Below are 13,005 nucleotides of genomic sequence, written 5' to 3'. Positions count from 1 at the left end.
TTTCTCTGCAGAGGAATTTCCCAGGTCATGAGAGTGAATAAATTCTTTATTAGTTCTGTTAGCTTTAGTCTGTTGTTTAGATCTACTGAAGTGAATTTTTTACATTAGGGATCTTGTACTGACACAAAAAGGATTAGAGCTACCTTCTGTTTATCTTTATTGACACATTAGACCATGTAAGCACAAACATGCTATTTCCCTGGATGTTATTTTTCTGAAAATACATGGTCACGAACACATAGTTATAATGCATCATATGTATGCATTTTTAATGAACAAAAAGTTATGTGGCTGAATTTCAACCAACAACTAAAATTCACTAACAATTTTTTGGAATTGCTGTCATCTGATCTGTCATGAGTTTACTATCTTAATTAGAAAATATTTTTTTGTGATATTATGTTCAAACTATTTGTACATATATGTCGCAGGGCTTTGGAAGCTCCTGACCCCGAAAGTTAGACTCCTGCTAAGTGTAACTGCTTGCTGTTGACCCCCCCCCCTTTCCCTAGTTCTATCCACAAATGAAAACATTCCATTTTGGTGATGACTTAAAACAAAGGATAATCTTTATTGCTCAATTTTGTGGTATGAAAAAATAGATGAGTTGTTTATCTAGTTCAGCTAAGAAAGTAATTATACATTTAACTTAGATGTTAAAAGTGTTCTTGGCCTAATACAAATATTATTTCTAGATCCAAAACCTTTCACCACTCATCTTTTCACCCTCAGGGGTACAGCACAACATGTACTTCTGTTCTTGCCTTGCATCACTTCCAGACTTCCCAGATGTGCCATTGTTTCATCACTTGAATTTAGGTGACTGCTGTGGAGAATTTGAGTAAACTTTGGGGTTTGAGGTTTGGTTGTTTTTTTTTTTTTTCTGATTCGCCGTCTTTAGGGTTGCTAAATTTTGTGGTGTAATTTAGGAAGAGCAGCCCCTGGAGTGTTTCAGGAAGTGTATCCTGTAGCCAGTACTGTCATCTTACTGCTGATTTAGTATACCAAAAAGAGCTTCTGCTGATAAATACATGTAATGCAGATGGAGTCTGGATTTAATCTTGAAATTTTCAAGGCTTGTTCATCATAAAGTACTATGCATGTTATGCTTCTTGTCAAGTAAAATTAGAAAGCCTTCAGTAAATGTGATCAAGATTCTTAATGGGCAGTAACCATCCCCCCTATTCAAACACGAAGACATCATTTGTTCTCATATGAGCACGTGGCACTTTTTGTGTATAACACTTTGGCAAAGTCAGTATCATAATACATCTGCTAGTAGTTGCTTATGTAAGAAATCAGTATGTATTACAGAGGGATAAAGTGCTCTGACTTGCACACCTGGCACTTCCTTTGGAGGAGAAAAGTAAGGTCTGTTAATATTTTTTTTGTTCTGTTGGGAAACTGATATGCTCTTAAGCATAAGGATTTCTGAGATTTTTTTTTCTGTGATCTCATAATTGAATTTGAGATGTGCTCATCACCCCTTTACATTGGCATTCTTGAAAGCAATAATGATTGATGTCTTGTCATAGTTCTGATTATGCAGTATGTGGAAAAAATGTTTCTTTTTTATTGTAGAACTAATTGCAGTTAACTTTGAAGGGTTATTTTGTATTTTTGTCATACGTTCCCTAAGGAATTTCCTCTGGGACCAGAGCCTGGCTTTTCTCTGCCTGGGCACTTCATGGACGCTCTTAGCTTTGTGAATATCAGTGCCTTTAAAAGCTTTCCTTGTTATTTCCCCTCAGCTCTTTGCACTCATTAATGCTTTGAGCTTTATCTTTTAATCCAATTTAGTACACTGGAAACTTTCATGGGGCTGATGCTAAAGTCTCTTGGTTGGTTGGCTGCAGTCAGCATAGACATCCGTTATGTGTGTTACAAGTTCTGGTTGCTTCTGGTGCACGTGGTCATATTTGTTGGAGCTTGATTTCGTCTACAGTCCAGGTCCTTGGAGTCCTCCTCTCTTCCTGTCTAGCCATTATTAATTTTCATGGGTTTTTTGTCTTTTCCTCCTTGTACACGAGTCTAATTTATAAACAGGTTATAAGCCTATGACGTATTCCTTATATCTGACTCCTGAGCAGTTCTGTTTATACCACCAAGATCCTACTTTTAAAACGTTTTCTAGATGTAGCAAGCTGTAGCGACAAAACATCTTTTGCTAATCTGTCTGCATCTATGCAAAAACTTGGTGGGGTGACTACTTGCTAGTTGCATTTGTTTTTCATAATCATGAAGTAATGTCAGAATATCAAGGATAGACCAAGGTTTTATGTTCTTTACTGGCACTTTTATTTAGGTGTTATATTTCTAAATGACAGATTTCTGCTTAATTCAGACAAGGATGTAAGTGTATTCTCAGAGTGAATTTATCTTGTGTAAATGTATACCTGCTAGTCTGAAAGACAAAATTAGAATTGAGGGTTTGCTGAACTATGTAACAAAATTACGTATATTTTTAAGATACTTAATTAACTGAAGTGACATATTGCCAAATCATGTATGTGTTCGTAGACTTCTAACAGTTATATTGTAATTAACGTATGTCCAAGAAAATTAACTTAATCTGTTCTGTTCTATATATTTGCCCATTTTAAGCTTGAAACACTGTTTTGTAATTTAGAATTTCTCAGTAGCCTCTTGTAAGATAAGTCTTCAAAGTATTTTTCAAATTTCAAATAAATTGTATCAATCTACTGGGCTCTTCATTTCCTGTTTTGTTTAACATGCTCAAGAATTGGAGTAGATTAGTGATGCATGGTTTTGCTTTGCAACAGCTGTGTTTATTTGCCTTTATCATATAATATCCATTGTGGGAGCTTGTTTCTGTTTCCAGTTGTCATTTCGACATGCCTTTCTAATACCAAAGTCTATCTCATGGGTGGATAGATTAGAAAATATCACTAGTTAACATGTCTTTTATCTGAGTAATTTTTTTTGTTACACAGTGTCAAGTGAAAACAAAAGCAATTTTTCTGTAGAAAATTTAATGTAAGACAGAGAAGGGAATAACATAAATGAATTTACTGGAGATTATGTATTGAACTGACTCATTACTCAGTTAAGTAAGTTTGCTCCTTAAATGCAACTAGTAAATGTTGTCGTGACTCAGTGCTGCAACATAACGAATATCTGAAGGTCATTTTTTAATGCAAATACTTGTGACATAAGTCACCACTTTTTTAAAAACTAAATTACTGAGTTTGATACTGACCAAGTATCTTATCTGATTGTAGTACTAGCAAATGCAGCATCTTGGAAAACAAAAGCTACAAAGAATCCCAAAATAAACAATAAACTAATAAAAACAGGGGAACAAGAATCAGTCAGCAACATACCTGACTTCTGTGGGTTTTTTATTGTGGACACACCTTTTTTTGTTGTGGAGTTGTTTTTTTTTCCTTCTTGAACTTTGCTAGTAATTGAAGATGTGTGTATGGCTGAGAATCTGTATAAAATAACCCAGATATCAAATTAATTCATCTGGATTTGTGAAGAGCATCACTGGCTAAGTGTTGGTGAAAGTGTGCATGAGAGAATGAATAATTGGTAGCTCCCAGTTGTTCATTTGGTTCATGGTGAAAAGGGAAGTTTGTGAATTGCTGTTACTGTAAGACATACAGACTCATGGCTGTTTTGTGTTCATCATTGTCTCATATCAGATTTTTCTAGCCTTTATGCATACTGTTTCCTTTGGTATTTGTTTACGTTGAAGATACTTAAGACTTAATACTCTAAGAAGATTTTTTTTTTTTAATTTACATCACTCATATCTTAATGTCACTTGGGAGCGGGGGGGAACAAACTTTCTGTATTTGTTCTAAGGAAAAGATGTGCTAGGCAAGCTTTCCTTTTTTCCCACAGAGAATTACCATTTATAGTTTAATATTCTTCAAATTTAATCTTTGAATGCTCTATTATATAAGGAATGCTTGCTTACTGTTGCATAACTTGCAAGAACTGTAGCTTCCTTCAGGTTGTGTGACTGAGCATCTGTATTTTTGCTTTGTATATGAATATGTAACCAGAAGATATATTTCTTTACCTTAAGACCCCTTTCTACTTTTTGACATCTAGGAAATGAAGCATTGCTTGTGATTCTGGAAGACTCAGTGTACATCTTTAGAAACCTGGAAGAATATTTGTAATCTGCTGTTTCAGTTTCTGTGTTATGTGAAACATGGAATATATCAATGTTGTGCTAAGTTTTCAGTGTTTTGTCACAGAGCTTTTGTTTAACTACTAGACCAGCTTATGCTGGCAAAAGGATTGTGACCAATGAGCAATTCAGTTGAGTCTGGAAATACAGGGCTAGCTTTATTAGTGAACACTTAGGAGTTATATGATCCCTGAAAGTGTCTTGGACAAGGCTTTTACCACAGAAATTGTATATAACATGGTCAAAACTGGTACTTGTGTATAAAAGTTTCTTTCACATTTCTGTGTGTACCTTTATAAACAATTTTGATTTCCTGTTTACCCTTTACCTTGTTGTACGTTAAATATCTTTATTAGGATTTGTTGTACTTGTGGTATTACCTAATTTACAAACCAAGTCAACTTGATGATGTTCAAAAAAGATCTTGTCTATACTGTAAATAACATTCTAATCCTTTAAAAGGATAAAAAAAGTAAGAATTAATAACTTGAAGGTATTGTTTTAAAACAAATTAGTCACATCCAAACATCAAATTAGTCATATCCAAACTATATCTTTGCAAAATTTTGCCGGGGGATAATGTATTGCAAAAGTAAAAAGTCAAAGCAGTTTTATAATTAAGATATGAATGCAACACTAGTTGTTTTAGGGTAGGCAGATATCCATGCTTGTTTTGCAGGGTTTGCACTGTATTTCAGGGACAGGGCTTTTAAGTATGCATTAAAAATACATATTTGTACATAAAATCAATTTTGTGCAGAATTTTTGCAGTGAAGAAAGAAGAGCTGAACACTTCTTCTCTTTCATCTCTTGTGACTGGTATGACCTTATGAAATAGGCCATACTTGATTAATGTTAGGTATGATAATGTAAAAGGCTTTGAAGAAATCCCATCTGTTCATCGTCAGCGGGGAAGTTAAAACTTTTTCGTGTATCTTAAAAAAATATATATCAGAGAAGCAGTGGAACGAGGAAACAGCTGGCAAAGGTCAGGCTGAGTCAGCAACTGAATTTTAATAACTTACAGGGTGTGCGTGGAGGGATTTAGTTCTATTTTTGTGCCTTTTGAACTGGCCTGTATATTTTCTTTACTTTCTTCTCCTTTTGACTTTTCATTGTGACTTTGAGAGGGCGTAGTGAAGAAGGTATTAATTTGTATGCTTGCGTGAAACAACAGTGTTAGCAATTCCTATTTTTTTTGTGTTGCTAGCTACGAGCTAAGCATGGGACCATCAGACTTACAGTAAATAAAATAAAGTAGCCTGAATGAGGCTCATCTGAGTCTACACAGTATTTCTCATGCCAAATGTTGCTGGTCTCATTTCTTCTTGCCAGAGTTACTCTGATACATTGCATTCCTTGCTTGCTTTTATCAAGCAAGAGAGCTTTCTTTCACGTGATAGCTGCAAATGTTTCTTCTCCCTCTGTAGTGCTCTTGTAACTTTATTAGTATTTATCACCTTGGTTGTTTGTTGAAGATGCAGCTAGACACTTGTCTGCCTAATGTACACTTCAGGAATAGAAAGTTTTCATCATGTTTATTAAGTTAATATTAGTTTTGACTGTCTAATTAAAAACTACCAGATCAGCCTGTGTAATGCAAAAATCTTGTTTAGTCTTGTCCATTTCATTAAAAAGTTAAAGATTGGAACTGTTACTTGCATCTTTCTAGCTAGTGTTACTGGAAACTTTGGTAGTACTTGAATATTTTGTATTTCAGGAATGCCCAGGGGTTCCTTTGAGTTGTGTAGTGTTCAATTGTGCAGTAAGCAACATGCTAAAATTGGGAAGCCATAAAATACCTTCATGCTCGTGACAGTTGTTATTAGTAGATGAGAGCTATTTATCTTTTAATGTTAAGTAGAGTCACCGTGAGTTGATGAATATGCCTTTAATTTCTTTGTTTTAAATAATTAAAACCTGATTTAGAGTGTTTGTGACCTACTTTGAGCATACTCTTGTGGACTGTGGTAGCAAGAGGACACTGACTGTTCTTAGAGGCCTTGAATCTTGAGCGGTGTTGAGGAAATTAGTCTATCCTGCTACTTGTTTATTTGGCTATTCCAGCACTAGGAATAAATGAGAACACTCCATTCAGTGCCTAGTGTTGCTACCCTAGTGTACTCTGAACACAGGATAATCTGAATGAGCCATTTGCCTTGGGACAGCTAAATGAATCTGAGCATAGTAGCAGGCTTGGCTTCTGTTTTGTGCCAGGGCCCCTGGCCAATGAGCCCAGTAGAATTCATATCTTAGAGGTCCTGCAGCACTGAAGGACCTCATGGTATAGGAAGAAAAAAAAATCCTGTCTTTTATTAGCAGCTATACCAAAGTCTTTGAAAAGCTATGTGACTGATCTCATACTGCTCCCATGGTGTAATTAGAGGAGTATCCTTGATTTTAGTGGAAGATACACCATCTCAGTTAGGTGTGCAGTATCCTTTGGATTATGGGCTGACATCTCTAAGAACTAGATTATGTTGCGAAGAATCTGAATATTGAAAGAACAGCCAGAACAGAAGTATCTCGCTAATGTTTTGATGTTTGAGCGTGTAAGCTCCTACTGGAACTGCACTTCTGGTGAGCAAGACCAGTCAAACTGGTCTGATGCCTGGCAAAACCCTGCTACCAGTTAGCTGACATGCACAGTCACAGCAGATGCACGATACTGGGCAACGTCTAAACACTTGGAGTGTTCTTGTGTGTACCTGTATTCAGGATCTTTGGTAGCTATACATCAAAATCATCAAAACTGAGCATAAATGTGCAAGAAAAAGGGTCTACACAAGTCTTAACTTTGGTTTCATGTGACTATTGTAAGCATATACCTTGATTCAAGAATAAGTGATTTAGTCTATGTTGAAATGAGGATTAACAATTCTCATCACATGAAGGTGTTTTCTTTTAAAGAACTAGAGTTTCTAGAGTAAAGATTACAGCTTTCCTGTGTACTACTAAGTAAGCCACTCTACTGCAAAACAAACTTACTTTTTTACTATTTTAGCAGTAATTCATTAACATTAGTATTTAATGCAAACTAAATTATGGAAGAAAATTACAATACCCGAGAAGGAAGGAAGAGGCAACTCTTAGAAATTCTGATGGTTAAGCTCTGAGCATCCAACATATGGCATTCATAGTTTCGGAGTGGCATGGTGTGTTGTTGGGTTTTTTAAATTATTTTTTTGAATTTTATTACAATTTCAAGTTTTAGGATAGAATTTACTGTAGGTTGACAGTGTGACTGGATATGTGGCAATATAAATGATGATAGTAAAAGTAAAAGAACCTTATACTAACAATCAAGGAAGGCCTTTTTGAACATGTGGAGTTTGGGGCAACCTTGGCTACAGTGACCATGAGATTGTGGACTTCCGTATCTTGCATGAATGAAGCAGGGCAGCAATTAAGTTTGCAACCCTGGTCTTCAGGAAAGTTAACTTTAGCCTCTTCAGGGACCATCTTGGATGAATCTCATGGGAGATTCCTGCAGGGAAGAAGGATCCAAGAGAGGTAATCAGTAGTTAAACGCTACTTGCTCCAGGCTCAAAACTGGTACATCCTGATGAGCAAGAAATTGAGCAAAGGGGGCAAGAGACCTGTGTGGGTGAACAAGGAGCTCCTATCAATACTTAGGGACAAGCAGGAGATTCACAGGAAGCCGGGGCAGACCGCTTATAACAAATATAGAGATGTCAGAGTATACAGAAATGCAACAAGGAAGGCCAAGGCCCATCTGGAATTAAAAATCTGACCAAGGATATCAAGTACGGCAAGAAAGCTTTCTTCAAATGCATCAATAACAAAAGGAAAACTAAGGAAAATGTGGGCCTGTTACTGAATGGAGCAGGGACTTTGGTGACAGGATGCAGAGAACGCAGTTACTGAACATCTTCTGTCCATCAGTCTTCGCTAAGAAGACCAGCCCTTAGCAATCTCTGACCCAGGAGACCAGGGAAGGGGAATGGTGGAAAGAAGATTTTGCTTGGTCAGGGAGGATTGGGTTTGAGATCACCTAGGCAAACTTAATATCTCCAAGTCTGTGAGCCATGATGGGATGCATCTACAGGAGTGCTGAGGGAGATGGCAGACACCATAACTAGGCCACTCATGATCAACTTTGTAAGGTCATGGCAGTCAGGAGAGGTGCTTGAGGACTAGAGGAGAACAAATGTCACCCCGGTCTTCAAAAAGGGCAAAAAAGGAGCACCCAGGGAACAATTGGCTAGTCAAACTCACCCTAATCTCTGGAAAGGTAAATAAGTGCCTCATTCTGGAGTCCATCTTTAAGCATATGGAAGACAAGAAGGTGATCAGGAGTAGTTGGCATGGATTCACTGAAGGTAAATCATGCTTGACTAACTCAATTGTCTTCTACAATCACAAGGCTTCCTGAATGGGTGAGGGGAGAGGAGTGAATACTGTCTACTTGGACTCAGCAAGGCTTTTGACACAGTCTCTCACAGCATCCTCATAGGCAAACTTGGGAAGTGTGGACTGGATTGAGTGGACAGTGAGGTGGATTGAGAACTGGCTGAATGGCAGATCCCAGAGGGTCATTGTCAGTGGCAGAGGGTTTGGTTGTCACTAGTGGCCTGTCACTAGTGGTGTCTAACAAGGGTCGATACTGGGTCCAGTATTGTTCACTTATTCATCAGTGACTTGAATGAAGGGGTAGGTGCCTCTTCAGCAAATTCACTGGCAACATGAAACTGGGAGGAGTGGCCAATACCCTGGAGTGCTGTGCAGAAGGATCCTGGCAGGTTGGAGGGATGGGCAGAGAACAACTGTCTGAAGTTCAACTAAGGCAAATCAGGGTCCTGTATCTGGGGAAGAATAAAACCCCCTGCACCAGTACAGGCTGGGGGCTGACCTGCTGGAAAGCAGCTCTGTGGAGAAGGATCTGGGGGTCCTGGTGGACCACAAGCTGTCCCTGAGCCAGCAGTGTGCCCTTATGGACAAGAAGGCCAATGGTATCATGGAATACATTAGGAAAAGCATTGCAAGCAGGTTGAGAGAGGTGATCCTGGACCTCTTTTCAGCTCTAGTGAAGCCCCATCTGGGGTACTGTATCCAGTTCTGAGCTCCTCAGTACAACAAAGACTCAAAGCTCCTGGAGTGGGTCCAGTGAAGGGAGACAAAGATGATTAGGCGACTGCTAATCAGGAATGATTGGAAGACCCTGCTTGAGTAGTGAGGTTGGACCAATTGACCCCACCAGTGGTTCCTTCCAACCTTAACCATTCTAGGACTCTCTAATGCTTTACAACATGTTATAGTCTTAACAAAAAACATTCATCCACTTAAATGGCAGAATCTTTGTGTAGTATTTTGAGCTCTGTTGTCAAGGCCTGCTTATACATTCAGTATAGACATGCACATCCAAGAACAGAAATGGATGTCCTTCAACCTAGGCATCGGATGATGTCTGTTAGATAAAACAGGTTGCGTTGGAATGATTGCATTGACTCTTTAAAGAAATAAAAGTCATTGGTAAGTAGTACTGAAGGCAGCAATTTCAGCTTTATCTCAGACTGAGGGCTTCCTGATGATACTTCTTAACAGACTGTTTTGAATTCTGAGCCTGACCTCCAAGGTCCCTTAAGCCTCTTTTCGATCTGTTGGTAGGAAACCTCAAGACAACATAGAAAGGACAGTACTCTTTCTTAGTCTGGGGAAAGGAGTTTTACTAAATGTAATGAGGCTGTGTAAGTACTGTATTAAAAAAAAATTGACTCGGAGACAGTTTGAGCAGTTGTGTTTCTGTTCTACTTAGGAGTCATAGAATGTCACTGCTAATGAATACTCTTTTTCTCAAACTGGTCCAAGTTAATAAGAGCATCTTTTGTAGGACAAAACCCCATTGTTTTTCCTAACCACAAATCCATTTGCTACAGCAGTTACTAAGCATCTTGAATAACATGACCAAGGAACTAGGCATTGCTTTGGAGATAAGGGCTGGCTCAGGCTCCACATGTTGGAAAACAATGCTGTAGTCATCTAACTTCCTAGCTGAAACTCAGCAGTCTCACTGCTGTGGGGAAGTGCTGCTCAGCTGTCCTGTATGATATAGGGCTCATGAGTTACTCTCAGAGGACAGTTATTTACCCTGCAGAACTGTGGCTCTGAGGGATGGTTGTTACAAATCCCATAGCTTTCCCATTTTTCTGTTTTTGGAGACCAAACTAATTACAGACCCTCAGAGAATAAAGTGAGGGAGGCTTACACCATCCCACTCTTTGTGCCTTCTTTTGAGCAAAGGACGATGTAGTCCTAATAGCCACTCTTACTAGGTTAGTAATTGATACTACTCTTTGAGTAACGTGTGTCTTTACAATCTGATCTACACTAGCTATAACTTCTCAAAGGCATGCTATTAGTAGATTTGCTACTTGAAAGTGTGTTATTACTTGCTAGGCAGTGGGATTCTGCACTGTCCAGGGCCCAAAGTAGCTTGCAGTTTCATTGCATGTGCTAAGAGCTACCCAGTCTGCTGCCTTATTTATTACTGGGTAGCACTGTGGAAGAGTGAAGGCTGGTTTGTTAGTGAAGAAGTGATTCCTACTGCTAATGGTGGCTAAATAACCGTGGGGTTTTTGATAGGGAGAGAAGGGAATTGTTACTGGAAGTTGGCAAGGCCTTGTGCAGTGAGAAGCTGAGGTTATAGGAATCTAAAAATATGCGTAAGGAACTGGGATTGGCAGCGAGGGAATCTGTGAGCTCCAAGGAATCATCTTGTTTAACAGGAAGGAGGAATAGGTTTGCCATTAAGGGAAGCTGTGTGGTTATGAGACATTTGTCAGAGATGTTCAATAGTGCAGGCAAAGAAAGTGGATGGGGGAAGTAATGTGACTCTGGGAAACAGATAGATGTGATGACATGGGACACAGGCAGAAGAAGGGGAAGAGGGGCAGTGCTCAGGGTTTCTGGGAACAGAGGGAGAAAGTCAACTGGGTTTAGGTTCTACTTAATATACCTGGTGTGAATTGACAGTTGTAAGAAATTGAGAAAGGTTTGAATGTACTGCTGCTCTGTGTGTTAATGAAGTTGAGCTGCAACTCATGTTTTTGAGCAGGGCTTTATCCTATTCCTTCATTTTTGCTGAGCTGTCCATGATATTTCTCTTGCCATGTGAAAAAAGGAAGTGATATAATCCTTGTAGTCTTTATTTGTTAGGAGTTTGTTGAGCTGACAAGACGATGAATGCGAAGTGTATAGAAAATCAGGTGCTTACTTGGAAGCTAGTAACTTTCACAAACTGTATTTTGAGAACATGGAGTACAGATGAATTTGTCTTCAGTTTTTTTACCAGTAGTTTCTAAGTCTAATTTATTAATTCGTACATAATTCTGTCTTTTCTATCTTTTTCCAAAACAGGATGATACCCCTTTCATCTCAGACACTGATGATGAATCTTCATCATGGCCAAACACAGGAATATGTGATTAAACCCAAATATTATCCAGTAAAAAAAGTGATTTCAGGAGAACAGTCCACCGAGGGCTCATTACCACTGAGACTGGGCCAGGATCAACCTGTGTCATCTTTTCGATGTGAGTACAGCTACAGAAAGCATACTTCCTTCTTTCCTCCCACAAAACCCTCACCCCAATTTTTAAGACCTTGAAATTTTCTGCACTAACACTTCAAGACAGAGAAAGGTTAAAATAATTATACATGAGAATTCTTAGATTAGCAAATACTCCAACATTCTGCATTTTGTGGAGAAGCAAAACAGATTTCCTGGATTCACAGTTGGAATTTCATCATGCTATTTCTAGTTGATAGTTTTTCCTTCAGATAAAAGGTGCTTTGTGAACACTTTGCTAGAATAGGCATAACTATGAGTGTATTCACTGTCAGTATGATGGATACCCTTTTTGGAAAGCTGGAGTCCAGGATTGTGGTCTCATTGGTGACTATTTTTCTCTATATTTAATTTATTATGTGTTTATGAACTTCTGCACAGTATGGAGGCTGCATGAGAGTTTCTGCTTCATATTTATTAAAAAAGGATTGTGTAGGTGCCCAGCTTGTGGCCTTGGCTCATGCCCCATTGTGTGGGGAGCTTGAGGACAATTTTTGGCTTAGAAGATGAAGAGCTTGATGAATTATGGGTTAGGTATTACAGAGCGTCTGCTGGCTTGATTTGAAGAAAAGTTCCTGCAGTTAAATAGTGGACTGATTAACATTGAGACCTTAAGGTACTTGCAGTCTCCTGACAGATTTCCTCTGCTGTAGCACAGAGAATTATGGTCTGCTGAGGTTTTAGGGAAGAGCCTTTGCTTCTGAATCTTTAAATAGAACTTCTTTGTGTATCTTTACATTTCTGTATTGCACATCTTTATACTCTGTCCATTTATACTGAAATACAACTCCCTGCTTCCTTTTTCTCAAGTGTAAGTTCATAGATGGTAAATGAGAATATTGACGCTAATGAGAAGAACAGTGGGCAGCTGGAGGTCTTTCAATTAACATTTTCAGACTGGTAAAGTATGCTTCTTGCAAAGCACTACCTCCCTTTCTCAGAAGCATCAGAAAGATATTTAATCACACTGTCAATGTGAACTAGTAGTCTCTTTTGCAATTAAGACGATATTGCTTTTCTTCCAATTAGCAGCAATTTTCCTTAAAAAAATATTAGTGACCACTGGGATTGAATTGTGTTCCTCACTTCTGATTCTTGCTACTCAGAGTTTACAAATTCCAGGTTGTATAGTACTCCAGTATTTGAAGTGACTGTTCCTGGTTGGATTCTGGCCAAAAAATTCTTCCGTTTTGCCCCCATTTTTCAGGCTGTTTGATTTAGTCTACCTTAGATACACTCAGTGTTAATTGCA

At 38.4% G+C, this 13,005-nt stretch overlaps 1 protein-coding gene across 8 annotated transcripts in view; it reads left to right on the top strand.

Moving 5' to 3' along the window:
- LTBP1 (latent transforming growth factor beta binding protein 1) overlaps positions 1-13,005 on the top strand; it is a 198,862-nt gene that overhangs the window by 36,735 nt on the left and 149,122 nt on the right. For all 8 annotated transcript variants that reach the window (XM_032683256.1, XM_032683257.1, XM_032683255.1 and 5 more), the window contains one exon: positions 11,543-11,718. In XM_032683256.1, the coding sequence (XP_032539147.1) occupies positions 11,543-11,718 (176 nt within the window). The remainder of the gene's footprint in view (positions 1-11,542; positions 11,719-13,005) is intronic.

This window comes from Chiroxiphia lanceolata, chromosome 3, assembly GCF_009829145.1.
Source record: "Chiroxiphia lanceolata isolate bChiLan1 chromosome 3, bChiLan1.pri, whole genome shotgun sequence".
Lineage (NCBI taxonomy): Eukaryota > Metazoa > Chordata > Aves > Passeriformes > Pipridae > Chiroxiphia > Chiroxiphia lanceolata.
The sequence above is the reverse complement of the archived record's forward strand: the minus strand, read 5'-3'. Positions and strand labels throughout refer to the sequence as shown.